Source organism: Schistocerca piceifrons, chromosome 2 (assembly GCF_021461385.2).
Source record: "Schistocerca piceifrons isolate TAMUIC-IGC-003096 chromosome 2, iqSchPice1.1, whole genome shotgun sequence".
NCBI classification, from domain to species: Eukaryota; Metazoa; Arthropoda; class Insecta; order Orthoptera; family Acrididae; genus Schistocerca; species Schistocerca piceifrons.
Window position 1 is genome coordinate 111,188,470 of NC_060139.1, and position 18,907 is coordinate 111,207,376.

At 39.2% G+C, this 18,907-nt stretch overlaps 1 protein-coding gene across 1 annotated transcript in view; it reads left to right on the forward strand.

Moving 5' to 3' along the window:
- The window catches only part of LOC124776954 (transcription initiation factor TFIID subunit 7), an 80,349-nt gene that overhangs the window by 9,063 nt on the left and 52,379 nt on the right, over positions 1-18,907 (forward strand). Inside the window, exons 2-4 of the mRNA XM_047252186.1 lie at positions 2,834-2,965; positions 7,789-7,869; positions 7,950-8,331. Coding sequence (XP_047108142.1) covers positions 2,834-2,965; positions 7,789-7,869; positions 7,950-8,331 — 595 coding nt within the window. The remainder of the gene's footprint in view (positions 1-2,833; positions 2,966-7,788; positions 7,870-7,949; positions 8,332-18,907) is intronic.

An 18,907-nucleotide genomic window follows, 5' to 3' on the forward strand; every position in this document is an offset into this window, starting at 1 on the left:
CAACAGATGTGAAAAATACCAAACTATCAGTTTAATAAGCCACGGCTGCAAAATACTAATACGAAGTCTTTACAGACGAATGGAAAAACTTGTAGAAGCCGACCTTGGGGAAGATCAGTTTGGGTTCTGTACAAATATTGGAACCCGTGAGGCAATACTGGCCCTTCTGACTTATCGTAGAATGTAGGTCAAGGAAAGGCAAACCTATGTTTCTAGCATTTGTAGACTTAGAGAAAGCTTTTGACATTGTTGACTGGAATACTCTCTTTCAAATTCTGAAGGTGGCAGGGGTAAAATACAGGGAGCAAAAGGCTATTTACAATTTGTACAGAAACCAGACTGCAGTTATAAGAGTTGAGGGGCATGAAAAGGAAGCAGTGGTTGAGAAGGGAGTAAGACAAAGTTGTAGCCAATCCCCATTGTTATTCAATCTGTATATTGAGCAAGCAGTAAAGGAAACAAAAGGAAAATTTGGAGTAGGAATCGAAATCCATGGAGAAGAAATAAAAGCTTTCAGGTTTGCCGATGACATTGGAATTCGGTCAGAGACAGCAAAGGACTTGGGAGAGCAGTTGAATGGAATGGACAGTGTCTTGAAAGGATGATAAACCTCTACATATACGTGATTACTCTGCTATTCACAATTAAGTGTCTGGCAGAGGGTTCAATGAACCACATTCAAGCTGCCTCTACCATTCCACTCTCGAACAGGGTGCGGGGAAAAATGAGCACTTAAATTTTTCTGTGCGAGTCCTGATTTATCTTATTTTATCGTGATGATCATTTCATATAAGATGGACATCAACAAAAGCAAAATGAGGATAATGGAATGTAGTTGAATTAAATAAGATGATGCTGAGGGAATTATTTTAGGTAATGAGACAGTTAAATTAGTAGATGGGTTTTGCTATTCGGGGAGCAAAATAACTGATGATGGTCAGAGTACAAAGGATATAAAATGTAGATGGGCTATGGCAAGGAAAGCGTTTCTGAAGAAGAGGAATTTTTTAACATAGAGTGTAGATTTAAGTGCCAGGAAGTCTTTTCAGAGAGGTATTTGTGTGGGGTGTAGCCATCTATGGAAGTGAAATATGGACGATAAATAGTTTGGACAGAGAATAGAAGCTTTTGAAATGTGGTGCTGCAGAAGAATGCTGAAGATCAGATGGGTAGATCTCGTACCTAATGAGGAGGTAGTGAATAGAATTGGGGAGAAGAGGAATTTGTGGCACAACTTGACTAGAAGAAGGGATCGGTTGGTAGGACATGCTCTGAGGCACCAAGGGATCACTGATTTAGTATTGGAAGGAAGCGTGGAGGGTAAAAATCGTAGAGGGAGACCAAGATGAATACACTAAGCAGTTTCAGGATGTGGGTTGCAGTAGTTACTCCGAGATGATGAGGCTTGCACAGGATAGGGTAGCACGGAGAGCTGCATCATACCCGTCTCAGGACTGAAGACCACAATAACAACAACAACAACAACATAACATGTTGTTAACTCTGGTGCAAAAGATTCAAACTCAAATAATTAACAGTCAACAAAAACCAACTTTACACTGTAGGCTGCTGTAGAAAAACAAGGAGAAATACAATTCATATTGTTCCTACATAGGAAGCTAGAATACAGCAACAAAACAAAATCTAACATTCAAGATGCCTCGTCATCACTTTTTTGTTGTAAAAACAGTTTTTATAGTAGTTCATCAAAAGAATCTTATTTATTTAATTATTTTAATAATGGAATACCCAGGTTGAAGTGTCAACAATGTTATGAACAGGATAGATCCCTATACTCACCTTAAAGATATATTGAGTTGCAGACAGGCACAACAAAAAGACTGTTACATACGTCGTGCCTGTCTGTTCAACTCAACATGTGATCTTTGTGGTGAGTAGCAGTCTATCCTTTTCATAATATTATTTATTTATTTATTGCTGATATAGAATCGGATGCATGCCCATCATCAGCAATATCTTGTATTCTGGTTCCTTAGCAAACGTGAAAGACATTTAGCAATATGTAATTGGCAGTTGGTCATGTTTTGTGGTAATTTCCAAGAATCATTTAGAGCTCTCGTAGAACTCATGTGTTGCTCCATCTCTCTTCTGATTTATTGTACAGTCACATGAAATAATACAGAATTGGTTTCTTTCTTCTTCTTCTTCTTCTTTTTTTACTCAGAAAGATAGCAAGGCTATGTTCTCCTAGAAGCACAAAACCTTCTCGCTTTCTGTTATTGTTTTCGTCTCACATTCTTAACAATGCACAGAAGTTGTAAGTGTGTGATGGAAGGATTAGATGTGTAGTATGATCATTTAATTTGATGTGGAATGTGTACCAGAGATTACATGTCGTAAGTATTAGTTCCTCTTTCATTGGGCTTTTGTATTGCAACAGTTAACATTATATTATTCATTTTAGTTTAATTACTTGACTTTCGTGGTAAAGTATTAAATAATTGATCATAGATTGTTAGAAAACGTTGACAGATAGTGGGACGGACTCGCTTCTCTAAGGATAATATTGACATCACTCAACTGTGTTATCAATAGTGATCTGCACTAAAATTTGTTTTTGTATTTTTTTTCTTCAAAATACAACTAATTAACCCATTCACAGGTGGTTTTTAATTTTAAAAAAAGGGGGGGGGGAGCTACAGAAGTCTAAGAAATCTGTCTCCTCCTTTTTTCAAACACGAACAATTCTTAAATAATTGATAGTGTTGTGACGAATGTTTTGTAGATGATGAATTTGTATACCTTCTCATTCTTTTCTCTGTATGCTGAGTATTATTTTCAGTGATCTCACTTTCAACATATTCTGTTCCAGGAACCAGCAAAAGTGCTACGTGAAGCTATTAGGAGTGGGGTTGTTCACCTTAAGGACAGACTTTCAATTAAGCTTGAAAATGACATGAGATATGGTGAAGTTAGAGTAGACCATTGGTTGATGCCTGCTAAGGTAGGTGATAGAGTGCTATAAATTCAAGATGTGATTTAGAACTTGGCATCGAGTTCAGTAAATATCTATCTTTACTTAGATTCAGAACATTAAAATATTATAGTCTTCGAAAAATGAAAGAAGCAGGTTCTTACAAACAATATATTATCTGCTAGTGGAAATATCATTATTTATATTAATTTAAATATTCCAGATTCGAAGCCTTGTGATTTGTCAACAGGATTGACTCAGTTTCCATGGCTCAAGGTACATGCTGATGGAATTACTTGCATACAAAGCACTTGGGTACAAAGCACTGGCAGAATTTGTTATCTATGAAGAAGACTAGTTCTATCAACAAGGAAGGACACAAAGGCAGGAATTAACGTGAATAACTAAATGACCAAGAACGTTAACTTTACAGCTGGAGTGAAGCAGGGTGATATCTCTTTGCTGAAATATAGGACTTAGCATTGCATAGTCTGACGCAAAAAATAGATGAGACAGTTACAGTTATGATTATGATTATGATTAAATGCAGTCAAGCATGTGCATATGCAGAAGATACAGTAATTTTGGCAAGAGGTGTAAATACCTTTAAAGAAATGTGAAGTAATGGAAGCCGAAGGAACACAAATTGGACTCGCTAAAATCAAAAACAAGACAAAACATGTAACAATGTCCAGTTAAAAGGCTAGAACAACACCAAATGACATGAAGGCCTCTAATCAATGTTTTAAAGGTGCCAGCTGTTTCCATTACCGATGTGTCTTTTTAACCAGTAATAATAATATGAGAAAATATATTAGGGAAAGGATACAAGCAAGAAATAATGCCTGTTGTGGAAACTTCTAGATATTCAAGAATTCTCTAATTACAAGAACAACAAAGTTGAGATTGTACCATTCCCTTATATGACGAGTTGTTACAAATTGGTTGGAAATGTGGACGATGACAGAAGGAGATATATACAGCCTGGGGGCATTAAAAAATATATATGGGCTTGTGAGAGAGGCAGGGCATTGGAGAGTAAGATACAACCATGAATTATTGTAGCTTGTACAAGAGGACTTTTTTTAAAAAAAAAAAAAAAAAAAAAAAAATCTCAGTCCATAAGGAAAGGCTGACCAGGAGCAAGATGGCTGGACAGTTTCTTGACTGACCTTACCAAGATGGGGAGATCTTATGGAAAAGCAGAAAACAGAGATGCATGCAGGCATATTGTTGTGTAGGCGAGGGTCTTTGAAGGGCTCTAGTGCCAAAGAAAAAGAAAGAAAGAAATCTAATGGATAAATGACATTTATTTATTGGTTTTTATGCCTGTACATTGAAAAAAGTGTTTTGTACGTGTACGTGTGATTGTGACAAGGAGGGAAACTTTAGTGAGTAGAGTGCTAAAGATGAGTTGAAGATGTTTGTAATAACATTCCTTGCCTTGTCCCCACACCAACAGCTTAAATCAGTTGCTACATCAGTATATGTGCACTATAAATACCATATTTTTCAGATAATTGCTCCTTCAGGAAGTTTTATACAAATAGACTTTTGCTGATGTCATCGGGGTAAAGTTTGAAGCAGGACTCATCGCTGAAGACAGTTCTGCTCCAGTCCATGATATTCCAGGCCAAAGATGCATCTGGAGATGCCCCAGACTGTGGTGTTATACCAACCTGACTGTTGTCCATTGTACAATCCAACATCCAGGAGCAATGGTCTGGGATAGCATTTCTTTTGATAGGAAGAACCCTTTGGTTGACATCCATAACACCCTTACAGCACAGATGTACAGTATGTTTTGTTGCCCTTAATGGCAACCCATCCTGGGCTTACATTTCAGCAAAATAATACTTGTCCACATATGACGAGAGTCTTGACTGCTTGTCTTTGGGCTTACCAAATCCTATCTTGGTCAGAAAGGTCACCAGATCTCTCCCCAGTTGAGAACGTGTGGAACATTATGGGCAGGGCTCTCCAACCATCTTGGGATTTGGATGATGTAACTTTCCAGTGGGACAGAATTTGCTCCAACATTCCTCAGCAGGACATCCAACAAATCTATCAGCCTGTGCCAAGCTGAATAATTGCTTGCATAAGGGCCAGAGGTGGACCAACATGCTATCGACTTAATCAGTTTGTGGAGCTCCTGAATAAATCATCCAGTTCTTTGAAAATTATAATCATTTGTTTGTACGTACCATGCCTGCAGATTCAGATAATTCCTTTGTGGTGCATCTCTTGTTTTTCTTAAAAAAAGAAAACTGCACAGCTGTGTATGTCACCTTATGTGTCTCTTTATGGTATATGTCTGAAACATTTCAAGTTCTGGTGACTCGTATTACTTCCTTCGTTCATACTTCATTATTATATTTAAATTACAATGAATTGAGCTTAATGATGTGACCATCATAAATTTTGTATTCAACACATGTTTCTATCCTGTAATTTCCATTATTATAATACAAATTTTGTCATGTGTCTTTCATAATGTTTGGCACATAGTTATGTTAGGTTATTTTAGAGCCCTGGTGAAGGAGTTTATAGTGACATTCATTTATACTTTGTGTACTAGGCTTTTGTATATAGTGTGCTTTCAGAATTATTATTTAAGTCTGATTGGGAAGGCAAATTACCACTCACCTTTAATGTAAACTTGTGGGTAGCCGCATAAGAAATGGAAGTGACTTTTTGTATTAATTTCTTCTTTAAAACAAGAACTATAAATAATTTAAAAAAATGTATACCATATTTTACAGACTATAAGACACACTTTTCTCTTTGAAAAATTGCCTCCAAAACTCAGATGCAGCTTATACTCTAAATTAATGTAAAAAAGTTCAGTGTTTGATTTAAAATTGCTGCCAGACTTAAAAATGTCCATATATTAAATGCCACAGGAAATCTGTTTCTATGTGGCAACATCGGATTCAACTGGCAGCAGCAGTGCACCGATGCAACGGACATAAGTTGCAGTGATTCACAAGCTTGTTAATACTGTCTGCCTCCCTCCCTGCCATCACAAACCCACAACACTTGTCTAGTCTATGAAGCTTCATTGCGGTATACAGTGCCAGTGCATTAGAATTTAAAGTGATTTGTGTTATCAGTAACAATGCAATATTTTTATTAGTAGTAGGTTTTGTAATTGGAAAAGTAAAAGATATACATTTGATGCAGGCTATAAATTGAAAGTAATAGCATATGCAGATGAACGTGGTAGCAGAGCAGCTTAGCGGCATTTTGGCCCTCCACCAACAGAAAAAACTTTTTGTGATTGATGGGCTACTAACGAAGAACTGAAAAAAATGAGGAAGACTAATGTGCAAATAGAGGACTGAGTGCAAAGTGGCCAAAATTTGAAATGTATTCAAGGACATCATCAAAATGTCATTGGAATTAATACAAAAATGATTCAAATACATGCTTGTAAACTAGCACTGCAGTGGAACTTGACAGACTTTAGGGGTGGAGTTGGCTGGTGCTACAGGTTTATGAAACATCATGGACTTAGCAAGCAAACCAAAACCAAAATACCTCAGAAAATGCCTCAAGGGTATGAAGAAAAGATGTTGTCTTTCCATTGCATTATTATTCCACATTGAAAAACCATTGTAAATAGCAAATATGGGCAAATCACCTCTGACATTTTATGTTCTGCATAACAGAACTGTTGCCATGAAAGGTGCTAGAAGTGTAACTATAACAACCAGTGGACATGAAAAAATTCAACGTAATTGAGTGATCATTTTCAAGCACAAAACAATGCAAAAACCTTCTGACATATTGCCCAATGTTGTTGTTCATATATATGACAAGGGCTGAATGGACCACGCTGGTATGAAATTATGGATTGTCAGACTGTGGGAGAGAAGGAAAGGTGCTTTATTGAAGAAGAGTTCTCACCTTGTGCTAGATCAGTTTAGCAGTCATTTGAAAAATTCTGTGAAACAGGAATTGAGACAGAGAAATACAGAGCTTGGTGTTATTCTGGGAGGACATTTCACAATTGCAACTCTTGAAGTCTTAATAAATTAACCATTTAAAGTGTATATGACAGAGGAATGGAACAAATGGAAATTGATGTAACACAATGTGAATTCATGCTGAAGAGAGCTTTAAAATGACCCACAATCAACCAAGTGTGTCAGTGGATAAAACAGTCATGGCCTAGAGTGAAAGAAGACATTATTGTTGAATCTTTCAAGAAGTGCAGCATAAGTAACACTGTCGATGGCCGTGAAGATCATCTTATATATGAAGTGGACATTGATGAAGAAGAAGGAGAAGAAGAAGAAGAAGAAGAAGAAAGTTCAGATAACAATTTTCAGGGGTTTTAAGAGATCAGTTTTGATTTTATAAACGTAAGAATTTTTCTAGTCTGGCTTTGCAATCCAATAATAAAAATGATAAAAAATGTTATGTTAAAAAAATTGCTTGAAAATTAAGGTGCGGCTTATAGTCTGTAGTGTCTTATAGTCAGTAAAATATGGTACATATAGCTGTACATCATCTTTTTATGACTTTGGTTTGTGTGATTCTCTTGTGACAGTGTTAAAGTATTCATTAGGTTTTTAAAGTATTAATTGAGGTATTTACTATCACCATCCTATCTTCATTCATTTGACAGTTATCATCATCTGTTGTTATTCATAATTTTACATTGTTTGTTGTTAGCTTGTAAAATGTGCAACATTGTAAATGGTCACCTTGTCCTATCAAACTAACTGGCATTGATAGCGTAACTTGTCTTTTCATTTATAATTGGATTTTTGCTTTAGAGTACTAACAAAATATGCATAGTACTTTCTTTTTCATCCAATTTTTTTCTTTTTTTTATGTGGATATAGATAATGGATTTGCCATCCATAGTGGAGTCACTGAAAACCATTGACAACAAGAGCTTTTATAAGACTGCTGATATATGCCAGGTAAATTTTAAATTAAATGTATCTCTTGTTACTGTGTCTTACTCATGTGGATAATATGTTGCTCTTCATTTGTTTCATAGATATTAATTTGTAAGGAAGAAGATGATCAGACTCCAGAGGAAGAGGGTCCCGTCAAAACAAAAAAGAAGGATCCAAATAAAGTTGACAAAAAGTTTCTGTGGCCACACGGAATAACACCACCACTTAAAAATGTTAGGAAGCGTCGTTTTCGTAAAACACTTAAAAAAAAGTATGTTGAAGCTCCAGAAATTGAAAAAGAGGTGAAACGTCTGCTGCGCGTTGATAATGAGGCAGTTACTGTGAAGTGGGAAGTGATTTGTGATGATGACAAAGCAAAAGTTATTAAACCATTTTCAAATATAGATGAAAACAGTGAAACTGGTCCAACAAGAAATGTTGATACTTCAATAGAAACAAGCAACCCTCATAGTGTGGATGTAGGTAAGACATTAAATACTTCTAATTCTTTGCTTTATCATCTGTCACAAGTTGAACATAGATTAATGTCAGTTGTATATATATTCTTGAGTCTTTAAATTGCTTGTATCCCTATTGTCATTTACATTTTGCTGCGGAGTATTCTTGTAGTTCCCAAATAGCATTTTCACCTCATTACCAGTTGTTTTTCTTTTTCTCCTTGAGGTTGTTCTTCATTTTGCTTTAATTATGTTGTGTTTTGTATGTTACTTTAGTCATCCGCTTGTTTCATTTTGATGATATGATGTGACTGAGAGGTTCATACAGTATCTCAACCAGGCAAAGCAAGTATTTTATAATGGTGGTTACACTGTGCTGTATTCTGCTTTGAAGGGATGCTAATTAGAGTATTAGACTTGCTATTTGTACTATTCTCTTCTCCTGAGAACAAGTACGAATGAATAAAGCTTAGGGTAGCTAGTCAGGCAATTTATCAAGTAGTTACAAAATTTACTGTTTTCTTTTGTTCTTCTCTTGTCCTCCCAGTAGGTAGGCCTCTTTCATCTTGGGTCTGGATGACCTGCCCCTCCCTCAAATGCATGTAAAACTGATCATTGTCATAAAATAAGCATTATGTTATTGTTCGGAATTGCTGTATCACTTTAGAAATGTTTTGGTGTTTGCTTCCAGTTCTGCTACTTTCTTGAGAAGATTCTGTGCATATACACTGCTGGTCATAAGAATTTCAGCATCAAGAAGGGTAGAAAATAATAAAACTTAACGTATCAAGCATATGTCATGTAGTAGGATTACATGATTAAATTTATGGACAATTTTGAGGTGTACAGGATGCAAAATTTAGTACACAGAGCTGCCTCATCTGGCAACAATGAGAGCAACATACTGACTGGACATTGACTTGAATTGAGCTTAAATGACACATACAGGTGCATCATTCCGTGCTGCTTCAACTCTCTGCCAGACTTCATCATTCACAATGGCTACCCAATGGTGGCACATGACAACTCATGAGTAGATGTTTTCACTGGGTGAGAAATATGGAAAACATGTCAGCTAGGGCAGTAGCTGAATATCCTCTATATTGAGGAAGGTCAGGTCAGCATGCTGTGTTGTTGAGCAGATGATGTGATACCACTCTGGAGTGCAGTATTGTTATTGGGCACATCACTGTAGGCATGCTTGTCTCTGCTTCCGAGTGAAGGGGAGCTGTAACACTTGTAGCCTTGTTGACTCTCTGTGGTGATCCAGATGGTGTGACATTGTCCATGTAGTTGTTTGGCCTGCTGAAAACAAGCACATTTCATGACTTATGGTCCGTGACGTGGTTGTACGTTCCCGCATAGCCAAGTGAACAATATGTCTGTCCTCTCGGGCACTAGCTGCAGGAGCCATTGAGGTCATGCATGCACCTAAATCCATTATTTCCATATTCACATGACTCTTGTGGTATCCTGAACAATACAGTCAGCAGTATTGCAGTATGTTAAGCCATAGTTGCAGTGACCAATATATCAATGAAAATAATCAGTTTTTGAAAATATGATATAATTAGATAGATAAAAAAGAATCTATTCACCAGGTGACAGCAGTAGTTAACACATTTAAGATTTAAGGAAATGTGCAAGCTTTTGGAGCCAGGAGCTTTTTCTTCTGGCAAGAGTGTTGAAGGGGAAAGAATAGGGATGAGGGAAAAAGGACTAATGAGGTTTAGGAAATGCGGAGAATTACAGGAAAGTTGCCTACAACCCTGGGTCAGGGAAGACGTACTGGATGAGATGTGAAGGAACCACATTGTTGGGGACTGCACCAGATGAGATTTGAAGACCTGAGAGATTAAGGTGAAAGATAAGGTAATAAGCAAGGCACAGATTACTGACCAAACATCATGCAGTAATAAATAAGAGCAGAAAGATAACAAGGAGAGGTTCCCAAATGTGCGATTGACTTTTTAAAACTATCTGTACGGTGATTCTGGTAAAGATCTGAGGTATCACACACTGCAGTCAGTCACCCTGTTGGGCTCTCATTTGCAAGTAATCGATGAAAAAAAAAATCCATGTTTTGTGTGACACTCAATAGTGTTAAAAAAGGTCTGTTATATAGCCTGATTGTGTGGTGTAATTGATAGGATAACAATGTCCCATGCAGGAAGTTGTGGGTTTGAGTCTTGCCAGGTGTGCAAACTTTTTGTTAATTTTTGAATCTTTATCAAAATTACTTTGATCATTATTTTTATTCAATTAATTGGTTTAAATGTAATTTTTTATTCTATTCCTTTGTCCTATCACTTAAATCATCATATGAACTTTTCCGTTTGTTTCAGTCTTTTATATCATTCATTTTCCAATTGGAATTTTTGTGAATATGAATTTAATTATATTTTTTTCTATTATAATATTCAGTTATTTGAAAATTCCAATCTGTCAGTTTAAAAAGAAAAGACGAAATAATCTGTTTATATCTGTGCAGTGGTTTGATAATGTGTTTTGATACCAGGTGTGCAGTTTTTTTCCTCACGGTAATTAATATACAAACATTTAAATGTATCCTAAATACCTGTTGCAGTAGGGACAAAATAACTTGGATGTAAGTTTAAATGAAAGACGGGTTTATGAGTAGAATGAAATTCAAGCAAAGATGAGAAATAGATATAATGAACACAATAACATGGACAAAGAAACAGGACAATAAAACAAAAGAAATTAATACATAAAATTAATTAAAAACATGAACAAAGACTTCCAAAAAAAGAAGTTGATATTACGATTAAAAGTATGTGACAAAGGAATGGAATTAAAAAATTACATTTAAATCATTTAACCGAATAAAAATGATGATCAAAGTCATTAATTACTCGCAAATGTGGGCACATCAGGGTGAATGGCTGCAATATGTGATCCCTGGGTTCTTAACCTACATCACCATATAGATAGTTTCAAAAAGTCATTCGCACCACGGGGGACCTCTGCTTGTAAGTAGATTATATGTGGTGGATGTAGGGGGTATGGAAAAATAGTCAGGTCAGCAAATAAAAGATATAGAAAAGTAAAAGGGAGTGAAGAAAGCAATAGTTACTGACGCTGGGTCCAAAGAAATTAAAGTAATTTAATGCGAGTTGGACGGCGAGAACCAAGGACGTGTTTTAACACCAGTTTCCACCGGCGGAATTCTGAGAAACTGGTGTCGGGGGGGGGGAAATCCATATGGCATGTGTGGTGAAACAGGTACCAAGGTCACAGCTGTCTTGTTATAGAGCATACTATGCGACAATATATTGGGTATTGCCAGTATACACCCCCTGTCTATGGCCATTCGTGCTAACTGAGAACTCGGTAGTAGTCATACCAATGTAGAAGGCTGAAAAGTGTTTACTTAATAGCTGGTATATGACGTGTCATTTCACAGGTGGTTCTCCCTTTGATAGTGTATATTTTGCCAGTTTACATGGCCAGTGCAAATCTCGAAACAAAAGATGAGGTGACTTACCGGACGAAAGCGCTTTCGTCCGGTAAGTCACCTCATCTTTGTTTTTATAAGTATGCGAGTGTATACCTGTCCTTTTTTCCCCCTTTTTTCCTTTTTTCCGCTCCCGGGATTGGAATGACTCCTTACCCTCACCCTTAAAACCCACTGCCTTTCATCTTTCCCTCTCCTTCCCTCTTTCCTGATGAGGCAACAGTTTGTTGCGTTAGCTTGAATTTTGTGTGTATGTTTGTGTTTGTTTGTGTGTCTATCGACCTGCCAGCGCTTTCGTCCGGTAAGTCACCTCATCTTTGTTTTTATATATAATTTTTCCCACGTGGAATGTTTCCCTCTATTATTTTTTTTATATATATATATATATATATATATATATATATATATATATATATATATATATATATATAAAAAATAATAGAGGGAAACATTCCACATAGGAAATATATATCTAAAAACAAAGATGATGTGACTTACCAAATGAAAGTGCTGGCAGGTCGACAGACACAAACAAACACAAACATACACACAAAATTCAAGCTTTCGCAACAAACTGTTGCCTCATCAGGAAAGAGGGAAGGAGAGGGAAAGACGAAAGGAAGTGGGTTTTAAGGGAGAGGGTAAGGAGTCATTCCAATCCCGGGAGCGGAAAGACTTACCTTAGGGGGAAAAAAGGACGGGTATACACTCGCACACACACACACATATCCATCCACACATATACAGACACAAGCAGACATATTTAAAGACAAAGAGTTTGGGCAGAGATGTCAGTCGAGGCAGAAGTGCAGAGGCAAAGATGTTGTTGAATGACAGGTGAGGTATGAGTGGCGGCAACTTGAAATTAGCGGAGATTGAGGCCTGGTGGATAACGGGAAGAGAGGATATATTGAAGAGCAAGTTCCCATCTCCGGAGTTTGGATAGGTTGGTGTTGGTGGGAAGTATCCAGATAACCCGGACGGTGTAACACTGTGCCAAGATGTGCTGGCCGTGCACCAAGGCATGTTTAGCCACAGGGTGATCCTCATTACCAACAAACACTGTCTGCCTGTGTCCATTCATGCGAATGGACAGTTTGTTGCTGGTCATTCCCACATAGAATGCGTCACAGTGTAGGCAGGTCAGTTGGTAGATCACGTGGGTGCTTTCACACGTGGCTCTGCCTTTGATCGTGTACACCTTCCGGGTTACAGGACTGGAGTAGGTGGTGGTGGGAGGGTGCATGGGACAGGTTTTACACCGGGGGCGGTTACAAGGGTAGGAGCCAGAGGGTAGGGAAGGTGGTTTGGGGATTTCATAGGGATGAACTAAGAGGTTACAAAGGTTAGGTGGACGGCGGAAAGACACTCTTGGTGGAGTGGGGAGGATTTCATGAAGGATGGATCTCATTTCTGGGCAGGATTTTAGGAAGTCGTATCCCTGCTGGAGAGCCACATTCAGAATCTGATCCAGTCCCAGAAAGTATCCTGTCACAAGTGGGGCACTTTTGTGGTTCTTCTGTGGGAGGTTCTGGGTTTGAGAGGATGAGGAAGTGGCTCTGGTTATTTGCTTCTGTACCAGGTCGGGAGGGTAGTTGCGGGATGCGAAAGCTGTTGTCAGGTTGTTGGTGTAATGCTTCAGGGATTCCGGACTGGAGCAGATTCGTTTGCCACGAAGACCTAGGCTGTAGGGAAGGGACCGTTTGATGTGGAATGGGTGGCAGCTGTCGTAATGGAGGTACTGTTGCTTGTTGGTGGGTTTGATGTGGACGGACGTGTGAAGCTGGCCATTGGACAGGTGGAGGTCAACATCAAGGAAAGTGGCATGGGATTTGGAGTAGGACCAGGTGAATCTGATGGAACCAAAGGAGTTGAGGTTGGAGAGGAAATTCTGGATGTCCAGGCGGAGCTTCAGGGAATCCTCAGAACCTTAGGCCCCCTACAGAACCTTTCACCTGACTCCATCAACCTCCTGACCCCACCGACACCCCGCACCCCTACCTTCTACCTTCTTCCTAAAATTCACAAACCCAATCATCCTGGCCGTCCCATTGTAGCTGGTTACCCCCATTCCTGATGTCCAGGCGGAGCTTCAGGGAATCCTCAGAACCTTAGGCCCCCTACAGAACCTTTCACCTGACTCCATCAACCTCCTGACCCCACCGACACCCCGCACCCCTACCTTCTACCTTCTTCCTAAAATTCACAAACCCAATCATCCTGGCCGTCCCATTGTAGCTGGTTACCAACAGAACGTATCTCTGCCTACGTAGATCAACACCTTCAACCCATTACGTGCAGTCTCCCATCCTTCATCAAAGACACCAACCACTTTCTCGAACGCCTGGAATCCTTACCCAATCCGTTACCCCCAGAAACCATCCTTGTAACCATTGATGCCACTTCCTTATACACAAATATCCCGCACGTCCAGGGCCTCGCTGCGATGGAGCACTTCCTTTCACGCCGATCACCTGCCACCCTACCTAAAACCTCTTTCCTCATTACCTTAGCCAGCTTCATCCTGACCCACAACTTCTTCACTTTTGAAGGCCAGACATACCAGCAATTAAAGGGAACAGCCATGGGTACCAGGATGGCCCCTTCGTACGCCAACCTATTCATGGGTCGCTTAGAGGAAGCCTTCTTGGTTACCCAGGCCTGCCAACCCAAAGTTTGGTACAGATTTATTGATGACATCTTCATGATCTGGACTCACAGTGAAGAAGAACTCCAGAATTTCCTCTCCAACCTCAACTCCTTTGGTTCCATCAGATTCACCTGGTCCTACTCCAAATCCCATGCCACTTTCCTTGATGTTGACCTCCACCTGTCCAATGGCCAGCTTCACACGTCCGTCCACATCAAACCCACCAACAAGCAACAGTACCTCCATTACGACAGCTGCCACCCATTCCACATCAAACGGTCCCTTCCCTACAGCCTAGGTCTTCGTGGCAAACGAATCTGCTCCAGTCCGGAATCCCTGAAGCATTACACCAACAACCTGACAACAGCTTTCGCATCCCGCAACTACCCTCCCGACCTGGTACAGAAGCAAATAACCAGAGCAACTTCCTCATCCTCTCAAACCCAGAACCTCCCACAGAAGAACCACAAAAGTGCCCCACTTGTGACAGGATACTTTCCGGGACTGGATCAGATTCTGAATGTGGCTCTCCAGCAGGGATACGACTTCCTAAAATCCTGCCCAGAAATGAGATCCATCCTTCATGAAATCCTCCCCACTCCACCAAGAGTGTCTTTCCGCCGTCCACCTAACCTTTGTAACCTCTTAGTTCATCCCTATGAAATCCCCAAACCACCTTCCCTACCCTCTGGCTCCTACCCTTGTAACCGCCCCCGGTGTAAAACCTGTCCCATGCACCCTCCCACCACCACCTACTCCAGTCCTGTAACCCGGAAGGTGTACACGATCAAAGGCAGAGCCACGTGTGAAAGCACCCACGTGATCTACCAACTGACCTGCCTACACTGTGACGCATTCTATGTGGGAATGACCAGCAACAAACTGTCCATTCGCATGAATGGACACAGGCAGACAGTGTTTGTTGGTAATGAGGATCACCCTGTGGCTAAACATGCCTTGGTGCACGGCCAGCACATCTTGGCACAGTGTTACACCGTCCGGGTTATCTGGATACTTCCCACCAACACCAACCTATCCAAACTCCGGAGATGGGAACTTGCTCTTCAATATATCCTCTCTTCCCGTTATCCGCCAGGCCTCAATCTCCGCTAATTTCAAGTTGCCGCCACTCATAACTCACCTGTCATTCAACAACATCTTTGCCTCTGCACTTCTGCCTCGACTGACATCTCTGCCCAAACTCTTTGTCTTTAAATATGTCTGCTTGTGTCTGTATATGTGTGGATGGATATGTGTGTGTGTGTGCGAGTGTATACCCGTCCTTTTTTCCCCCTAAGGTAAGTCTTTCCGCTCCCGGGATTGGAATGACTCCTTACCCTCTCCCTTAAAACCCACTTCCTTTCGTCTTTCCCTCTCCTTCCCTCTTTCCTGATGAGGCAACAGTTTGTTGCGAAAGCTTGAATTTTGTGTGTATGTTTGTGTTTGTTTGTGTCTGTCGACCTGCCAGCACTTTTTTTTCCGCTACCGGGATTGTAATGACTCCTTACCCTCTTCGTTAAAACCCACATCCTTTCCTTAGGGGGAAAAAAGGACGGGTATACACTCGCGCACACACACACGCACATATCCATCCACACATATACAGACAAAAGCAGACATATTTAAAGACAAAGAGTTTGGGCAGAGATGTCAGTCGAGGCAGAAGTGCAGAGGCAAAGATGTTGTTGAATGACAGATTAGGTATGAGTGGCGGTGTGGGGCGGCGGTTTGGTTTGTAAAAATAAATTAAATCTGATTGCTGGATAAATGCTTGCGTGTTGAATCAGTTTCTGGCTTTTAGTATGTTGTTAATGCTGTCTTTCGCCGTTCTCAACACTGGCTCTCTATTTACTTCTTGGCACCCAGAAAGTGATTTAATAAAACATGGAGCCAGTAATCAGAGATCCTAGTGCCCACTTCAATTGAGATACCATTATAGCTGCTGCTTATAGCTCTGAGGAATTAGGAGATTGTCCGGGATTTCTAATCAAAAACGGTTTTCCAAAATAGTTGAGTATATTCTGAAATTCACTGATAAAAAACACAAGTATCCCTACAACCTAACTAACAGAGCAGTTCAGAGTCTAATGCGCTGATGCAACTATAAATGTCCGAATTAAATGTTAAAAAGAATGCTCGCCATAATTTGATGAAAATATTTCATCAAACGCCACGCTAAATATTTGGTAGAATGTCTGTCCCGCGACGGCACGTGAAAATACGACAATACGCAAACTGAAGCTCGATAATGAAAATAATCCCAGAATTAACACTTCACTTGGAATGTTTTCATGGTTCCGCGTATCTCTAGTAACTTAATACGGCACCCGAGGCTGTTTGTAGCAGAAGCACTGATGCGACGCGACTACCGACACAAATGGCGTGTCATTCAGCGTCTGGAGAGAACTGGGGCCTTGCTTCCTCGCGTAGCGTCCTTATATATAAAGCCGCGGTGCGGACGGCGAAGGGAACGCCTGATCTTTTCGGCTCTCTCGACTAGCCGCTGGGCTAGTAACGCACCACTTCAAGTTACATAATAATTTATAGCTTCTTTTGCTGATTGCCGATGAAGCTCTTAATTTAAATGTGCATTCAGCACGCAGGTAAGTATTGATAATAAAATTTTGACGTGGCTAAGTTAAATATTTTGGGCGAGAGAATTAATTAAATTACACTGCATGCAGTAGATGAGCTCTGAACTGGCCCTTTTGAGATCCGCTATCGCTATAATTTTATAGGTACTAAAAGGAAACTTTACACATCTTCATAGTCATAGCGGACCTCCAACCTATTTAAATCTAAACATCCTAGCCTTATTTATTAGCCTACTTAATCTATCTTGCTTCCTTCAGTTTTGAGACGAAAACCACAAAATCATGAATTTCCACTAAAATCTTAATTTGTGAAATCCAAAGTACTATTTTTATTAAATCATTATGAAAGATGAATCTAAATATAAATTTTGAAGTCTCTAGCTCTTTTCTGTTGCGCCAATGATTTTTTCAGAAAAACGCCCAAATTTCGAAAATGACTGAAGTTATCGAACTGATATTTAACACACATTAATTTAGTATTATTTCTGACATGCTAGAAAAGTTTTAGGTTCTTTGCTTGATTTTTAAAGTATTGCGCAACATTTATGACGTCAGAGCTAGTTACAGCAGACTGGCTGGCACACAATGGAAACGGATGAGAATTTACTACAGCGTGAGTAGGCTGCTTCCCTACATCACCCTCTACTTAAATTTTTTTGTTTATGAATGTTAATGAATGAAAAAAAATTTAATTACAAAAAGGGAAGCAAGAGTACAGTTTAACTCCCTATGAAAATCAAAATTGAAATATAAACCTGTAGAAACATTAAAGAAAATTGATTACCTACATTAATTATTTAAATTGTAGGCATGTTCACTGCCTTTTAACCAATGTCGTTACTCAAAATTTTAAGCAAAGTCAATGAAATATTTTGGCATACATATTGCCTTAGACAAACAAACACATACAAATTGAAAAATTATGAAAATCTTAGATCCATTAAATACATTAAATACATTTTTACATACACAAATTCAAAGAAAATAACATGATACATAAACAGATGAATATCTCTTAGCAGTCTTTTCTAAATGTGAAAGAAAAGTTCACAAATAATTTTTACACACGTGGTTGTAGCCGCTTTGGCTGGCGTCCTACACTTCCATTCACAAGGGTAGAGGAGGGGAAGTTGCTATGGTGTGCGTCCTTCACGTTCTCTCTAAATTACATGGGGGAAAGGGGAGGGGTCACTGTGAGTTGTGTCCAAGTCACTCCACGTTTTCACGCAGCTACCAGGCTGCCATTATCTGGTTTGTCCTGTAGAACAAACAAAAAGAGTGTCTCAGACTCTGTTCACTTAATATCTATGGGTGGGTCACAATGAAATGGGGATATATACATTTTCTCTTCCAATATTTTGCTGGAACAAAGTTAACAGAGCTTTTTCAGTATTACTCTCGTGGTTACTTAACTGTCATAAAATCGTTAAACAAACGGCTCAAAACGCCTTTAATCATGTACTAGAGAAAATCTATGCTCAAGGCATACAATCATGAATCATATTTAATCTGAATTTATTATTTCTGGGCCGGAACACTGAACCAATGCTCGGTACATTCCTGACAAATCTGCATCTTATTTACTTAACTGACTCATCTTTGGTTACTTTATTCTTAGAGATAGTATGAGTATGATTAGTGGTTGTTTTCTCAGCTTCCATGTACATGTGAGTAACTTTTGGTAATAGTACAGTTTTGAGTGTTCAAAACACACTACGTTTAGTTGACTACTAAATCCACTTATTGGTCCTCTGCCGTTGTCAGTTCCACATCTGCAATTACGTACTTACTTACTTTGAAGTGTATTTATGCGGAGCTAAAATAATGTTTTACGTCTGCCATTATGTACTTACTTACTTTGCTAGTGTATGAACTTAAG